The sequence below is a fragment of the Danio rerio genome, chromosome 18 (assembly GCF_049306965.1).
Source record: "Danio rerio strain Tuebingen ecotype United States chromosome 18, GRCz12tu, whole genome shotgun sequence".
In the NCBI taxonomy this organism is placed as follows: domain Eukaryota; kingdom Metazoa; phylum Chordata; class Actinopteri; order Cypriniformes; family Danionidae; genus Danio; species Danio rerio.
Window position 1 is genome coordinate 28,643,597 of NC_133193.1, and position 15,252 is coordinate 28,658,848.

At 35.6% G+C, this 15,252-nt stretch overlaps 1 protein-coding gene across 50 annotated transcripts in view; it reads left to right on the forward strand.

Annotated features, from left to right (window-relative positions):
* Nucleotides 1–15,252, forward strand: part of plekha7a (pleckstrin homology domain containing, family A member 7a) — a 205,598-nt gene that overhangs the window by 103,033 nt on the left and 87,313 nt on the right. For 40 of the 50 annotated variants that reach the window (XR_012393785.1, XM_068214833.2, XM_073929526.1 and 37 more), the window contains 2 exons: nucleotides 7,584–7,680; nucleotides 14,390–14,494. Coding sequence is in view for 44 of the 50 variants with exons in the window: in XM_068214820.1 (XP_068070921.1) it covers nucleotides 7,584–7,680; nucleotides 14,390–14,494 (202 nt within the window). In the remaining 6 variants the exon portion in view is untranslated. Of the gene's footprint in view, nucleotides 1–7,583; nucleotides 7,681–12,220; nucleotides 12,322–14,389; nucleotides 14,495–15,252 lie in introns of all 50 variants that reach the window. The other 10 variants (XM_073929534.1, XM_073929517.1, XM_068214831.2 and 7 more) reach the window with 1 other exon arrangement.

Below are 15,252 nucleotides of genomic sequence, written 5' to 3' on the forward strand. Positions count from 1 at the left end.
CCCCCACTGACTAGCTCTTAGGAGAATCTGAATACAAAGTCCTGAAAAATATATGTCATAAATGTTTATGTTATTGATTTGGGTGAAGTGGCACTTAATGGTGGTGAGGTTTTAGTGTGGGAATAGGTTTAGGAGAAGGGAAGCATTACCAATCTTTTGTTGTTCTGTTGTGATGTTTTGACGTACTTGAAACTGCTCAAAGTCAACGTTGCTCAAGGCTAAACGTTTATTGTTTGTATGTGTAATGTGTTTTGTGTTTATTAAAAGTTGCTGTCTCTTTTGTCACTAACTGTAAAGCTGGAATTTGTAGATGAGACATTCTTTAAATATGCAGATGCATTTAGGCAGGCAGTGTTTTTGCAAAAATCTATAAAAATAGATCAGATTTAACCATCTTACTATTAAGGGTTCATTTACTAAACACTGTGCATTTATTTAACCAACAAAGACATTGTGAATGCTTGAAACGGATGCCTAACCAACACATCAATTCAACACTATGGCTGTGTCTGAAATAACATACTTTTTTATATTATATAGTGCGCTAAAAACAGTACTAGTTTGTCCGAATTCATAACAGTTTGCAAGAACCAGGATGACCTAGTACTTCCAGCGAGATTCTGAAGTGTGCATCGGATCGATGCTATGCTATCCTAAGATGCGTGAGAGAATTCATGAAAGCGAGTGAAGCAATACAACTGATGAGGGTTGGTCACATGATGATGACAAAATGATGGATGTAGTATGCCCAAGTTCAATTCATACTACTCACATTTAGGCATCTGACGATAAACGTTTTCAAGCTGTGCCGGGATTTGAAAAAGTCAAGGTTTTAAAACTGCCAAAATTTGAATTTCAACATTGTACCGCTCCTATGGTATGTGTGAGATTTTTTATTTATTTTTTTTTTTTTAGGAAAGATTTGAAGATGGTGTTTTAAATTGTAAAGAGTTTTGTGATTTAGAAACTAATGAAGACAGCAGAAATCAGTCATTGTAATTATTTAGCCTGACATGTTTACTGCTCCAAAATATTTTAACCTAGGTTACCCCTTTTTTCAGATTTAATATAAGTGTTTTGTGTCTCTAGAATGTGTATGTAAAGTTTCAGCTCAAAACACCCATCAGATTTTTCCTTATACTTTTAACAAGATCCTGTTTTATACATTGTACCACCAGGGGGTAGTTTTATCGTACTGTGCCTTTAAGGCGAGTCCTCCCCGCCTACTGTTTCTACATGCTTTCCTGCGTGCCTTAATCTCCTCCCTCGGCTGCGTCAGACAACAAACAGACTTAAAGTAAGGAAGGTCTCATGTAGCGTTTGTGAGAAATACTACAGTAAGAACTTTACTTTATTTTACTTTATTACTTTATTTGTTGTGCAGTTGCATTGATGAGTCACAAGCAATATCGCTACAAAGTTCACCCACACACACACTGCAGCAAACACACACACAGACACACACAGACAGACAGAAAGACAGACAGACAGACAGAGCGCTCTTAGCTTTGCACTGTTTTTGCACGCAAATGTGACAGGATACAGGCTAATCTCCACTGCTGTGTGGATATCGGTTATGTTATTGTACAAAATAAACCTGATTTAACGTCCACAAACCGTGATTGAAGTGTCGGTCTGAAAACCGCTCCAATTGGTCCACCGTTTTTATGTTGTTAAATTGAAAAAAAAGGACAGGGTGTGTTTATTTCACCCCAATATGACGCTCTATACACTATATATACACACATGTCTGTCCAAACAGCTTGAAAAGTAGATTTTTCACCATAGGTGCCCTTTAAATGTTTCTCAAAATAAAATATATTGTGTTGAAGTTGTTGTTTTTTACCCAGACACTTAAAAAGAATACATTTTAGAGCAGTAATCACAATACTGAGGAAACGTGATATTTTTATTCAAGGTTATCATACCGTCAGAATCTTATACCAGCCCATGTCTACTCACATTCATACAGTATAGAACGTACTTTTCTAATGGTTGAGTAGTACATTTAAATTCAGATGCAGCACCTACTGAGTAGTAGGTGATTTTGGACGCAGCCTATATTGTGAACAATTAAATTGTTTTTTTTAGTAAGTGACATTGCCAACTACAGGCCTGGCATGTGTAATACAGCCCTTTAGTAATTATTGCAAATTATTAGAAACATAAATACTTTTTTTCAACACTGTAATTTTTAAAATTGCTGTGTATGCTGTGTAATTTACTGTGTATATACTGTGTAAATATACATTGAGAAAAAACAGCAGCAGTAAATTCAGATTTTTTTAATACTGACTCTCATAGAAGATACTTTTTTGTTTCTCTCTCTGACTCATGGGGCCAAAATCAGCAGTTCCCCAAGATTTTTTTTTTTTTTGAGTTTTGATAGCTGAAACAAATAGAATACTTCAGAAAATTATGGAATGCACACATTTCACATAGTAAACATATTAATACTTCATTCATTTTCCTTCGGCTAAGTCCCTTATTTATCAGGTCACCACAGCGGAGTGACCCAGTACTGGGAAACACCCATACAATGTCAAATTCACTCATACACTATGGCCAGTTTTGTTTACCCAATTCACTTTAGCGCATGTCTTTGGACTGTGGGGTCACCCACTTAGAATGTTATTACTCAATTGATTGGGCATTATTAGTGGTTATCAGCTGATAGATTTGGGCCAGTAGAAACCAGAGTATGGGATCAAATTCCCACCTAAAGCATTGCAGTCGTGGATAGAACAATAATGGGTGTAAATAAAATATTGACATATTTTGAAAGATAGTGAGCGTGAATCAAAAATGAAAACGCTTTTAGACAGGATCAGTTTTTTCGCTCATATTTGGTCCTTTCTGCTTCTGTCTATTCTCCATTGATCTTGTTTCTACATTTTTTGCTTGTGTTTTCTAAAGATGCAATGTGAGTTTCATTTAAATCACAGCCGGGCTTCAGCGTCATCATTGGTCCACTAGTTGAGATTGACAATTGTTCCTCTAGCCAATCAGACGAAGGGGGAGTTGACATCAGTCCAATGCAACTCATGGCTGATCAGTCTGGCCGGTGGGGAAGCATTATTTTCCAGGAGTTGCAGATAATATAGACACCTGTCTGTAATCACAGAGGATTTGTATAAATATATATATTAAATATTATACTGTACTTCATACACCTGTCCTTAATTTGGATTTTCTATCAATATAGTCATTTATACTGTAATATCTGGTATCTGTTTGTGATCACAGGGGTTTCACATAAATAATATATACAGTAACTTCAGGCATTATTTTTCTATTTGCACCCATTGGAACCCTGCACGGAGCACCCACTGGAAACCCACATGAACATGGGAAAACATGCAAACTCCCCACATACAGTAAATGCAAAGTGACCCAGCCGGGACTCAAACCAGCGACCTTTTTGCTTTGAGGCCACAGTGCTAACTATACTTTTTGTCAGCTGGGAGAAATTGAAGTGCTCAAAAGTGACATTCAAGACATCACTTTTTTATTTTTGCAGAGCATTTCTATTTCAAATAAGTGTTGTTCTTTTGATCTTTCTATTTATGAAAGAGTCCTTTAGTGAATCATGCGGTTTCTACATCCATATTAAGATTTTTCAACACTGACAGTAATAAGAACATTTCCTGATGACTCAATCAGCATGTTAGAATGGTTTCTAAAGGAGTGCATGACACGTAAATCTGGAGTATTGATGCTGAAAATTCAGTTTTGCCATCAGAGGAATACATTTATTTTTTAAACACTGATTTACTGTAAAGTATTACTGTATTTTTTAGCAAATAAGAGCAAGACTTTAGAAAAAAGGTAGTAAGTTTAATACTATATTGAAAAGTTACTTCTTAACTTACAACAGTAAAAGTCAGTGAGGAGTTTGCTTTAACGTATTAAATAAGTCAAATATTAAAGTAGTAGATCAGAAAACATATTTTTAGAAGTGCATTTTATTTTATATAAGTTCATAACCTACCTATTGACTGCCGGAGGGATTTCATTTGACATCCAGGCCAGTGAGCGCTTAAGAGAAAGTTCATTCACTGTCTAATCATGGGGAATTACACTTGACACATCACAGGCACTGTAATTTACTAAAAGCTTTTTGAAGTGAGCCTGTGATATTAAAAACAGGTAGTATGCATTGCTAGTGTGAATTAGTAATGAATAGAGCGGTGCTGCATTATAATGTTGCTGTAGGTGAAAGCTTAGTGCAGTGCTAGGAGGTTGTTTTCACAAATTGTCTATAGCAATTATAGTCCTATGTAAAACTTCCATATTCTATAGTGGGCTGCTTTGCTTTCTACTGCCTATATGGAATGGAGATCAACATTAGAGAACACAACTACACCTTTAACCAGTTTGAGAACAAACATGATGCTTTCCATTATATCCAAATAAATCAAACTTGCTTTCATTGCTAAAGTGAACTTTGGAGAAGTTTAGGTTAGTGTTTTGATTCTTTATACTGATAAAGGTTTGGTCCCTTCAGGGCTTTCAAAGTTTTACTCTTTTAAATGTGAAGACACTATATGCAGAGACATATACTGTATTTAATATATTCAGTACCTTAACTACAGTCTGGAACCAATTGGGTTTCTCTGTATATTCTTTCGTGGACGACCAGGGCAGGATTAGGGATGTTTCTAAGTGCTGATAAACAGTTAATATATTAATCATATGCAGATAATAAACCAGTAATAAATGGTAAGAATTGTTTCTTAAAATAATTTTTTACCAAAACTACTGATGATAATTTGATAAATCTTAATAAATTGCTGATATATTGTCTCCAAGAGGTTTAAATGAGGAGTTTGACATTTGTCCTTTTCCTTAATAATTCTTTAATGTTTAATTAGATGTTGGGGTAAAGGTTTTTTGGCTGTATTTTCTTGTATATTGTGTTGTATTATTTTACCAAGTAGTTCAAGTGGGCTAAAGACCCCTATGCTATGCTTGAGGAATGTGAAAGACTGGTTATCCTTGAACTTTCTAGACTTTAAGTAAGAGTAAGAGTGAAAAGATTTTGTTCCGCCCGTCAAAGTCTTCCAGAGCCCCGATAGTTAATCTTGAAAAATTAAGCTTTTCTATGAAGCCCTGGGTAAAAAATCTGGGTGTTATTCTGGATGATGGCTTGAGTTTTGAAAAACAGATAAATGCAATGGTCAAATCCTGCTTCTTTCAGCTTCGACTTTTAAAAACCAACAATCATTTTTTTTTTTTTTTGTATTTCCCTTCTATATTAGGTTTTTTTATTTTGTGATGTAATATTATGGTTTGTACCTGTATTTTCATTTTGAAAATCTAAGTTGTATATTTATTTATAAATGTGTTTTTTTTTCTTGTTGTGAGATAGGAGATCATGTGATCCAGAAGTGTATAAAAAGGAGCAACTTACTGCTTGATGAACACTGTCTGATGAAGAGCCGTGTGCTCAAAATGTTACACGATTTGTGTCAGCCTTTTTTAATTGAATAAATTAGCATTTTTGGAAATGTTTTGCCTTTTTGCATATATATTTTACACTTTAGAGACTAAACAAACAAAAACATATTTTACAGCAATTATCAAAATACTTTATTTTATTCAATAGTCTGTTGAAATTCTTGATTCTGATTAGGTAGAAGTAGTGCAATAAAATCGCTTAATCCTCAGGTAGTTCCAGTCAGCTTTGATCACAGTTCGAAATATACGCTTGCCTCAGAGCAAATATAAACATGGTAACTGAGTGACGGTTGCTGGAGCCTTCATTCTTCTGCATGGTCTGGAGGACACTGATGTGTGCTTCACCAGGAGCTGAGGGGATTAACCAACTTGGAAATGCTCCAAATTATTTGCCAAAAAGGTAGCTAACACATATTACTATGAGCTATTAGATATGCCAGTGTCATTTACTTGTACACAAGGGATCACTTTCTCCAATTCAAGTCAGGCGGTTGTTTAGCTCTGGGTTGTGCAATTAAAATCCTTTAATGCACAGTAATCCATTGATTGTTCCTTATTTGATGTTTGACAGTGGTATGACATACAGATTAAAGACATGAAAGCGAAAAGAATCAAAATTGATATACAACCAGGGCTTGACATTAACTTTTTTGATCACCAGCCACTATGGCTAGTAGATTTCCAACATTACTAGCCACTTGCCATTTTAACTAGAAACAATTTGTTTTGCTTGGAAAATATATTTTATTTTAATAAATGTGACTGTAACATGCTAAAAAGACTTGATTTATATGTTGTGTTGTCCACATGCCTCCTTATTTATCATTTATCACTTGGTGGGTTGGTGGGTGTTAATGTAAAGCCCTGTAAACAACAACAAAAAACCCTCTCTCTCTTTCTTCTACATGTTGGTTGATTTGCATGCCTTCATAGTGTATAAGTTACAATTCATTGTAACAGAATTATACTGTTGTAACAATAATGGTAGTATATATGACTGTTTGGTGGAAACAGTGTTGTCAGTACAACAGTTTTATGGGTACAGTTTCATGTCAAGATCCTGACGAGAGGGAAATAAGGTCATGAATATCACCACGCAGAGTTCCAGTCAGTTTTTAAATGTCATGTTTTGTCATCGGCTCACCACATCATATGCTAGCGTTCATCTTTGCTAACACTATGACCAAGACTTTCACACTGAAGTAAACAAAACTGAAGTTTTAGCCATCAACATTATAGTGGTATAGTGTTACAGTATGAGTAACTGTGATTACTCTAATTTGATGAGTGTTGTATGATGTTAAAAGTGGTGTTATCAACAGAAACACAAAACATTTTGCCTGTTTAGGCAAAAAATGTTTAATTTATACACAGTATACTCTTATGTAACATTTATTCATGTTGGCAACCTGTTAATTCATGTTAGAAACATGGTAGCAGCATGCTAATTCATGCTAACAATATGCTAATTAAATATTGCTAATTAGGGCTTTTTATTAAGCCAACTTTAAAGTTGTTAATTAAACTTTAACCATTTTATCATTATTTTTACTAAATAAAACGTAAATGCACTTATTACTGTGATATTTAAGTGTTAAATATTAATACATATGGCTGACTGACTTTATTTGTTAATTGTTTTGAAATGTCACACCATCAATCTTTTATTTTGATAAAAAAATGCTGGGAGTCCTTAATGCTTTGTTTATTGCTGTTTTAAAATATTCTTATTTCAAGTTTGGGAAAATGCATATTGTGTTACAGGCAATCAACTAAAAGTAACTGAAAACACACAGTAACAAGACACTGAAAATATGGGATCATGAGCTGCTCTAAATGAACACAGAGTTGTGCTTCACTCTAAACATGTATGAGAATCATGAAAATGAAAAATATGTATATGTAAAGACACTGTAAGTAGTTTTCGCTGCTAGAGGACACGTATTCACAACAAACAAAGGCATACTGTACTTTGATGACGCCATGACATCTTCATTACATCCTACATCAAGATCTTTGCAATGTGTCCTATAACAGTTTTAGTCTTTTTCATCAGCAATAATGAAATATGTTGATTCTAAAGCCATTCCTTAAGTTATAAAGCATCTCCATTTCCCCTACAGGCCGGGCGGACGCATGCTGAAGCAGCCCTCCAGCACAATTAGCGAGGCCTCCACTACTGTCACCACCTCAACTGTGGACAGCACTTCAGGCTCAAAGGTCAGTAACAAAAAGAAATTGTAATATTTTAGGATTTATAAAGTATTTGATTATTTTTTTTTTTAAACCTGATGAGTTTTCTGTGGGAACCTGTGGGACTGTGATTATGTGATTTTATTGTTGTAATGGTTTGAATCAAATGCCAACATCTGATGCATTTTTTTTTCCTACGGTTGATAATAAAGTCAACTGAACTGAACTGATTTTGATAAAGTTCTGGTATTTTGCACCAGATAGTAGAAGACAGCAGGCCCATAGTAGTGTGGTCCAGACCTTTGTATATTTTTTATGCTCTACGAATGAAAAAGGTTTTAAAATAATAATAATACTGTCAAACTGCCAGCTGTGAAACACAGGCTGTGTGAACAAGCTCTTACTTCAAGGGTGCGTGTGCAGCTTTCAATATGTCATGTTGCCAGATATGGTTCTCATAAGCATTGATTAACTGAAATTGTTTTGTAATTCTTTTAATAGTTCATGTCTAGGTTTCGTTTCAATAGAGCCGAGACCACCTAATTCAAGCAATCTTGGAGCGATTACTTTGGCGCGGAACAGAGCGCGATTGCCCTGTTCACATATGCCAAACGAACCGCGCTAACTGGGCAAACGAGATACGTTCCGAAACAAAAGTGTAGGTGTGAAAGCTCTCTTAATTAAATGTTCAGAATTTTAAAATGTACATATTGTCACTCGATGGATAGAGGAAGAATGCACAAGACTTTGGCTAGCAAATCAAAAGGATAAAGGTTAAAGGATGTACAGCTTGACTAGTTGTTCAGCGAACTCCATTGTTTTATAAATGGAATTGTTTATTTTTATTCAAATATGTTCATTATAAAATGGAAAAAAATGCATTAGTTAATACGATTGAAGTAACGTTTTCAAATTATATTTTAATATTTTTACATGAATCAGGAAAATACTCATGGTGACTTTTATGTAATACAGTTTGTTATATTTAACTTCGGCCCACAGGCTTTAATCAGGTTTAGTCTTTGGCCCTTCATAAGAAAAAGTTTAGGATCCCCAGCACTAGAGTAATTTTAAAACTCTTAGCACAATTTACCACATTTAAATATGTTATTTGAAGACTAGATTTAGTGCATTTTGTATAAGAAACATATACCCCTATACCTACAGGCAAGCAGATGAACACAGAATATGAATGCAACATGCTAAATTACGTTAAGCACTGATTAGCAGATTAACAGATTGTTTTGACCACAAGATGCTGCAGCACGTTCACAGATTCACACAGTAACATACTGTTCAGTTTGATCTGTAATATATATATATATATATATATATATATATATATATATATATATATATATATATATATAAATATATATATATATATATATATATATATATATATATATATATATATATATATATATATATATATATATATATATATATATATATATATATATATCCTTGTAAAATCTCTAAAATTTCTTGTTGTGCAGTCCTACAAACTAAACTAAATGTTGTTAATGTCTTATTTGGCTCAAACTAATTTCATATAATCATATTTATTTTATTCAAGTGTTGATCTGAGAGGTTGAATTTAATAAATATAATAACTCTCTTTATATTACCTTCCAGATAATTGTCTAATGTTTTTTAGCCATTATACATAGGTTTATTTTCATTTTTGAGTGTAATGTGAAGGGGACGCTGACAACGAAGGTGCACATCCAAATGCAGGTTTATAAACAAAATGGTCTGGCAAGCAATGGTCAACAGTATCAAACAGGTACATGCAGGCAAATCCAGAAGAGTGATCAAATAACAGGCGAGTGGTGGATCCGGGCAGCAAACAACATAAAACAAACAAAAACAAAGCAAGGGTCTAACACGTTAAGGCAGGGCAAGGAAAATGCGTCGTTATGCTTACAGTACAGTAAAACAAGACTCAGCACTGAAGTGTGTGTTGCTTGCTGTTTATAAAGTCCATCTAATCAGTCAATGAGCCGCTTCAGCTGTGTGGTAGCAATCAATGGAAAACCAGAACAGGTGTGAGTGTGTGGTGCATGACAGGATTAGTAGTCCATATGGTGACAGATTTGTAGTTCTCCAGCGATCTGAATGGACTTAATCATTGGTTTTTGTGACATTGAGAGTGGTAGGGCTATTTGCTTGTTATCTGGTTGAATGTATAGCTATGTTTATTAAAGAGCCCATATTATGGGTTTTTGAAAATTCCCCTCCATGTAGTGTGTAACACAGCTCTAAGTGAAGTGAAGTATCCAGCTAAGGCTTAAATCTGTAAGAATACAGTGTTTAAAACTGTTGATTCATCTATAAAAGAGTCGACTCATAGTGCTTCAAACGAGTCGCCTTAAACCCGATTCATACGGTGTTTCGCCATGACGTACGAACGAAACCAAGTTATTCACGTGCACGCGCAAACCCGGGAGATTTCAAACCTGAGGCCCCGCCCTCTGACGCAGAAACCCAGACACACACGCACACCCACAAACACACGCACACCCACAAACACACGCACACAAACATGCCGGTCGATTAAAGTCACACTGCAGATGGATATTATATTGAGTCTCTACCCAAAGATGAAACATCAGCATTATAACCAAGCAGTTGGAAACTTCTGGAAGCTACATGCTACAAAGAATACTTCATCTGAGTTTGTTAAAAGAAGGATCAGTAAAGAGTAACTGATGGACGTCAGGATGGATTTCTTCCATTTCTCAAGTGTAAGTACGTGCGGTTAAAGTTGTTGCCTCGTTGACTCTAGCTTGCAAATGTATTTAGTTGTGATTTGTTACTTGTAACCGCGTGTACTGTATCAGGTTAACTGGCTATATTCTCTTATCGCGTGCAAAGTCACGTTAAAAACGCGACGCGTGCTGCTTTGTTTATGGAGCTCCGTGCTAGAGTTCTGCTCCCGCGATTTATTCGGAAATTTATTCCCGCGCCGCAGAAATCTGTCGCGGGGACAGCCGCGGGAATAAATTTCCGAATAAATCGCGGGAGCGGTCGGTAACGGGTTTAATTTGGGACGGGAGCGGGCTGTCTAGCAATATCACGGATATTGCTATGCGAATTAGAAAGAGAGAGTCTGCTTGGTGCTTGTGTGTGTGTTAGTGCGCACGCGCGCGTATGAGAGAGAGCGAGAGAGATAGAGATAGAGAGAGAGAGAGAGAGAGAGCGAGAGAGAGCGAACGAGCTTTGTGTGCTTTGTGCTGTGTGTGTGTGTTTATACAGACAGCTTGGCTGTCTGGACTGTATACTGGGTGATTTTTGGTTCTGTTCTCCTCCGCTCTAGCGGGATCGGGCGCGGCGGGCAGAAAACGGAGCGGGTTCTCAGGCTAAAACCTGGCGGGTGCGGGCGGGAGCCTTGTCGTCCGGAGGTGTGTGTGTGTGTGGTATGGCGAGTACACGACTGTCTCCTTCGTTCGGTTATCCGTGGCACTATCCACTCGCCATAGTGTGGCAGCTAAAATCCACGCCTACACTATCGAGCGTGTATGAACTGTGATTACTTTTTAAATTGCTGATTAGCTATTGGCCATTTCACTCTCTGACTGAAGGCAGTCGACCAATCGCGACAGACTGTCATCGGTCCAATCAGCGCAGATTAGCTTCGCGCTAAGTTGGGGTTTGGGAACAAATGAATCACTGGACGATTCATACAGGAGTCGCTGGGATAATTAGGTAAAAATAAATGCAGATTATAAGACCACGAAAGTGTTTTTTGACCTTGCATGCATATTAGACTGTTGTTGGAGACCCTTACAACCAAGATATGACCCTATTTCATGTATAATATGGGCTCTTTAAATGTAGTCCGTTATCCACATTCAACATTTTAATGATAAGATTCGATTTTATGAGAAAACTTGTGATTCTTGCATTGCATTCAAATTGCTTACCTGTATATAATATATATTTGAACAAACTATATATACTAAATTTGGTCTTTATGTTACATGTTATTATTGTTCAATATTGAGTACAGTGGGTTAGCCTGTTCCGGCTATTCAAGCTTAAAATGTCGTTAAATATTTTGCACAAATTTGTAATGGAAATGCACCTACAGAGAGCTGAATTATTATCGAGACCAGGTTAAGGCTGGTTAAGGAAGTTTTTGCCTGTGCAGGGCTCTAATTTCTAGTTGAGATAAGCAATTCTGTATCCAATTTGCAAAATACAACATGCTAAAACTTTAAATAGCATTTTTTTTTTTTGAGTTTTTATTTTCTTTTCATAACAATATCTGGCAACAAAACTATCAAAACAGTAGAATAACCGTGCTAAATTTCATGTACCTAACAGTTTTAATAAACATTCTCATATAACTTCAGTCCTCGTATCATTTATACACAAATTCTAAATAGATAGAGAGTAGCTTTCACAATTCCCAACAAGCCCCCAGACCTCACAGAAACAGTTCCTCTGTATGTAGCACAAGACGAGCAAGTTAGCTTGACAAGACTCCTGAAGCAGAACATTCTTCATGCTTGGTCAGCATCTGCTCTGGTAATTAGGGTGTTTATTCTTCTGGGCCGAGGCGACAAATTCCCTAGTGCTGGAGACACAAACACTGAGTGATCAGAGCCACGGACTGACAGCAGAGGCGGAAGACTGATGAAAAAGATTGTGATTCGCATTGTGAGTGATTGTGAGCACTTCTGCGTAAGGATGAATTGATTGGGATTTGAGCTGAAAAACATGCTAGTTTGTATGTGTGTGTGTGCTTTTCTATTTAATGGGACAATCAACACAAAAGCAACAATTCTGCATTAGGACAGTTAGAATAAATACGCTTAAATACTTTGAAACAAAAAGGAAATAGAAAAAGCATGTGGTTTACATTTGTATTAAATATAAAAAAAAATGTTAAATGTAAAATGTAAAAAATTGCTGTGTTTAATGCAAATTCGAAGGGTTTTCTTTAAAATGATACCAAAATTTTGCATTTACACCTATGCGTGTGGATTTGGGAAGTTTTTGAATTGGGGTAGACAACATCCAGGTGGAAACCCCAAAGTAGCACTTGACTTTAAGAGGTTAACTGTATATAATATCTGACAAATAAATACACTTAGACACTTGAATAAACAATTACACCAGCAAACTATAAAAAATTATGTGATTTACATTTTTATTTGAGGCAATTTCGTTATAGTGCATTTATGACCCACCTGCATTGTCGTAGGTTATAGACACATGACAAGTATTTATTTGTATAAAATACAATTCTATTTAAACTTGAATGCCATTTAGTTAAATACATTCATAATTACACACACGTGTTTATGTGTACTACAAAGTAAAAACTTTCATTTACTATTCTTAACAAAGAATACTTAAAAAAAAGTTTACACTGTTTAATGATACTTATGTTCCCTTTTTTTATTATATTATCTAGCAGTATAATTTTCATATTCACAATTTATAACTTTAGAAACATTATTGAAAAATCAATGTCTGTATTTTTTGTTTTGAATGTGTCTTACAGTAGTCAGGAATTAATTTTTCTTGACAACTTTTTAATTAAATTAAATAAAAATTGTATTTAATTTTATTTAATTGTATTTAATGAAATTTTTTATTTATGTAATTTTATTAATTTATTTAATTTTATTTCTTTATTTGTTATATTTTTATTAGATTTTTCTTATTTTTTTCTATTTAATTTATTTTAATTTAATTTAATTTTATTTTATTTTATTTTATTTTATTTTATTTTATTTTATTTTATTTTATTTTATTTTCCTTTAGCTTAGTTCCTTTATTTATCATGCCACAGCAGAGTGAACCACCAACTTATCCAGCATATGTTTTACACAGCGGATACCCTTCCATCTACAACCCAGCTCACACACTCATACACTACGGCAAATTTAGTTCATTCAATTCACCTAGTTTTTACCTATAGTGAATTAAATTAACCTATAGAGCAGGGGTGGCCAACCCTGTTCCTGGAGAGCCACCTTCCTGCAGATTTCAGTTGCAAGTGCAACCCATATCAAACACACCTGCCTGTTATTATCACGTGGTGTTCAGGTCCTAATTAATTGGTTCAGGTGTGTTTGATATGGGTAGCAACTGAAATCTGCAGTAAGGTGGCTCTCCAGGAACAGGGTTGGCCACCCCTGCTATAGTGTTACCTATAGTGTATTCACCTATAGTCTTCAGATTTTGCTAGAGTTTGATAGCTAGCTTATTTCACCATAATGCAAAGTAGATGTTATTGAAATTAATAATTCCCATTATTTCCCCTCTCAGAATCCATAAATGAACAAACAGTAACTAAATTCGTGTGATGTCTGTCTGCCACAGTTTGATTAAAGAGCGTGAGAGGAAATGCTCATGTTGTCTCCAGCCCGTCTGTGTGTGGACTCATCCAGATGAATGAGTGCTTGTAGCTCTCGTTGTTGGCAGTGAAGGCATGTGGGGCTGATGTATTAGCCGTATTAATGCACTGGCATGTGTGAGCGCTGGCCAGCATGTAGGCTTACGTCGGTCGCAGTGCCCAGAGAATGCCACCGGATGGTGTGCAGATCAGCTGTGCTCCACTGGCAGATGCTGGAGAGTAATGGCTGATGAATGAGCTTTCAGCCCCCTGCTCATCTGTGTGTGTGTGTGTGTGTGTGTGTGTGTGTGTGTGTGTGTGTGTGTGTGTGTGTGTGTGTGTGTGTGTGTGTGTGTGTGTGTGTGTGTGTGTGTGATATAGGGATCCAGATCAAGTGGAAGGGTCCATAGTTTTGGAAAACGAGATCATGCCATAAAGAGGAATCCCAGTGTTCCCGTGGTGGTGCGCGGATGGCTTTACAAGCAGGTAAGAGTTGATCAATATTTTTTTAACATTATGGAGGTTTTTAGATTTTATTCTGTACATCCAATGAATACTTGGATGTATTTTAAAGTTTGGCCATTTTGAGAGTTTAAATTAGCAAGGATTAAATTGATCAAAAGTAACAGAAAATTAATGGCTAAAAAAGGTTCCTTTTTTTCTAATAAATGTATAATGTTATATGTTTCTGGCATTTTACATTGCATTAATATATTACTTCATCATATTTCGTTTTGAACCACGTTATCAATGAGGAACTTTTAATTTTTTTTATTTATTGTATTCTTTTGTATATTATATTATTTCTTAGTATATAATTTGTGCTAATTTTATTGTGACTGCACAGCTCTTAACTTTTTAATTTTAGTTTGCAGTTTGCTTTTAGCAATTTTAAGCTTTTTCTTGGAAAAATTAAATACGCATCACATAAATACAGTATATACACTAACTGGTCACTTCATTAGGTACATCTTACTAGTACCGGTTGGACCCCTTTTTGCCTTCAGAACTGCCCTAATTCTTCGTGACATAGACTCAACAAGATACTAGAAATAATCCTTAGAGATGTTGGTCCATATTGGCATGATAGCATCACACAGTTGCTGCAGATTTGTCGGTTGAACATCCTTGATGCGAATCTCTCGTTCCACCACATCTCAAAGATGCTCTGTATGTTTGATATCTGATGACTGTGGAGGCCATTTGAGTACTGTGAACTCATTGTCATGTTCAAGAAACCAGTC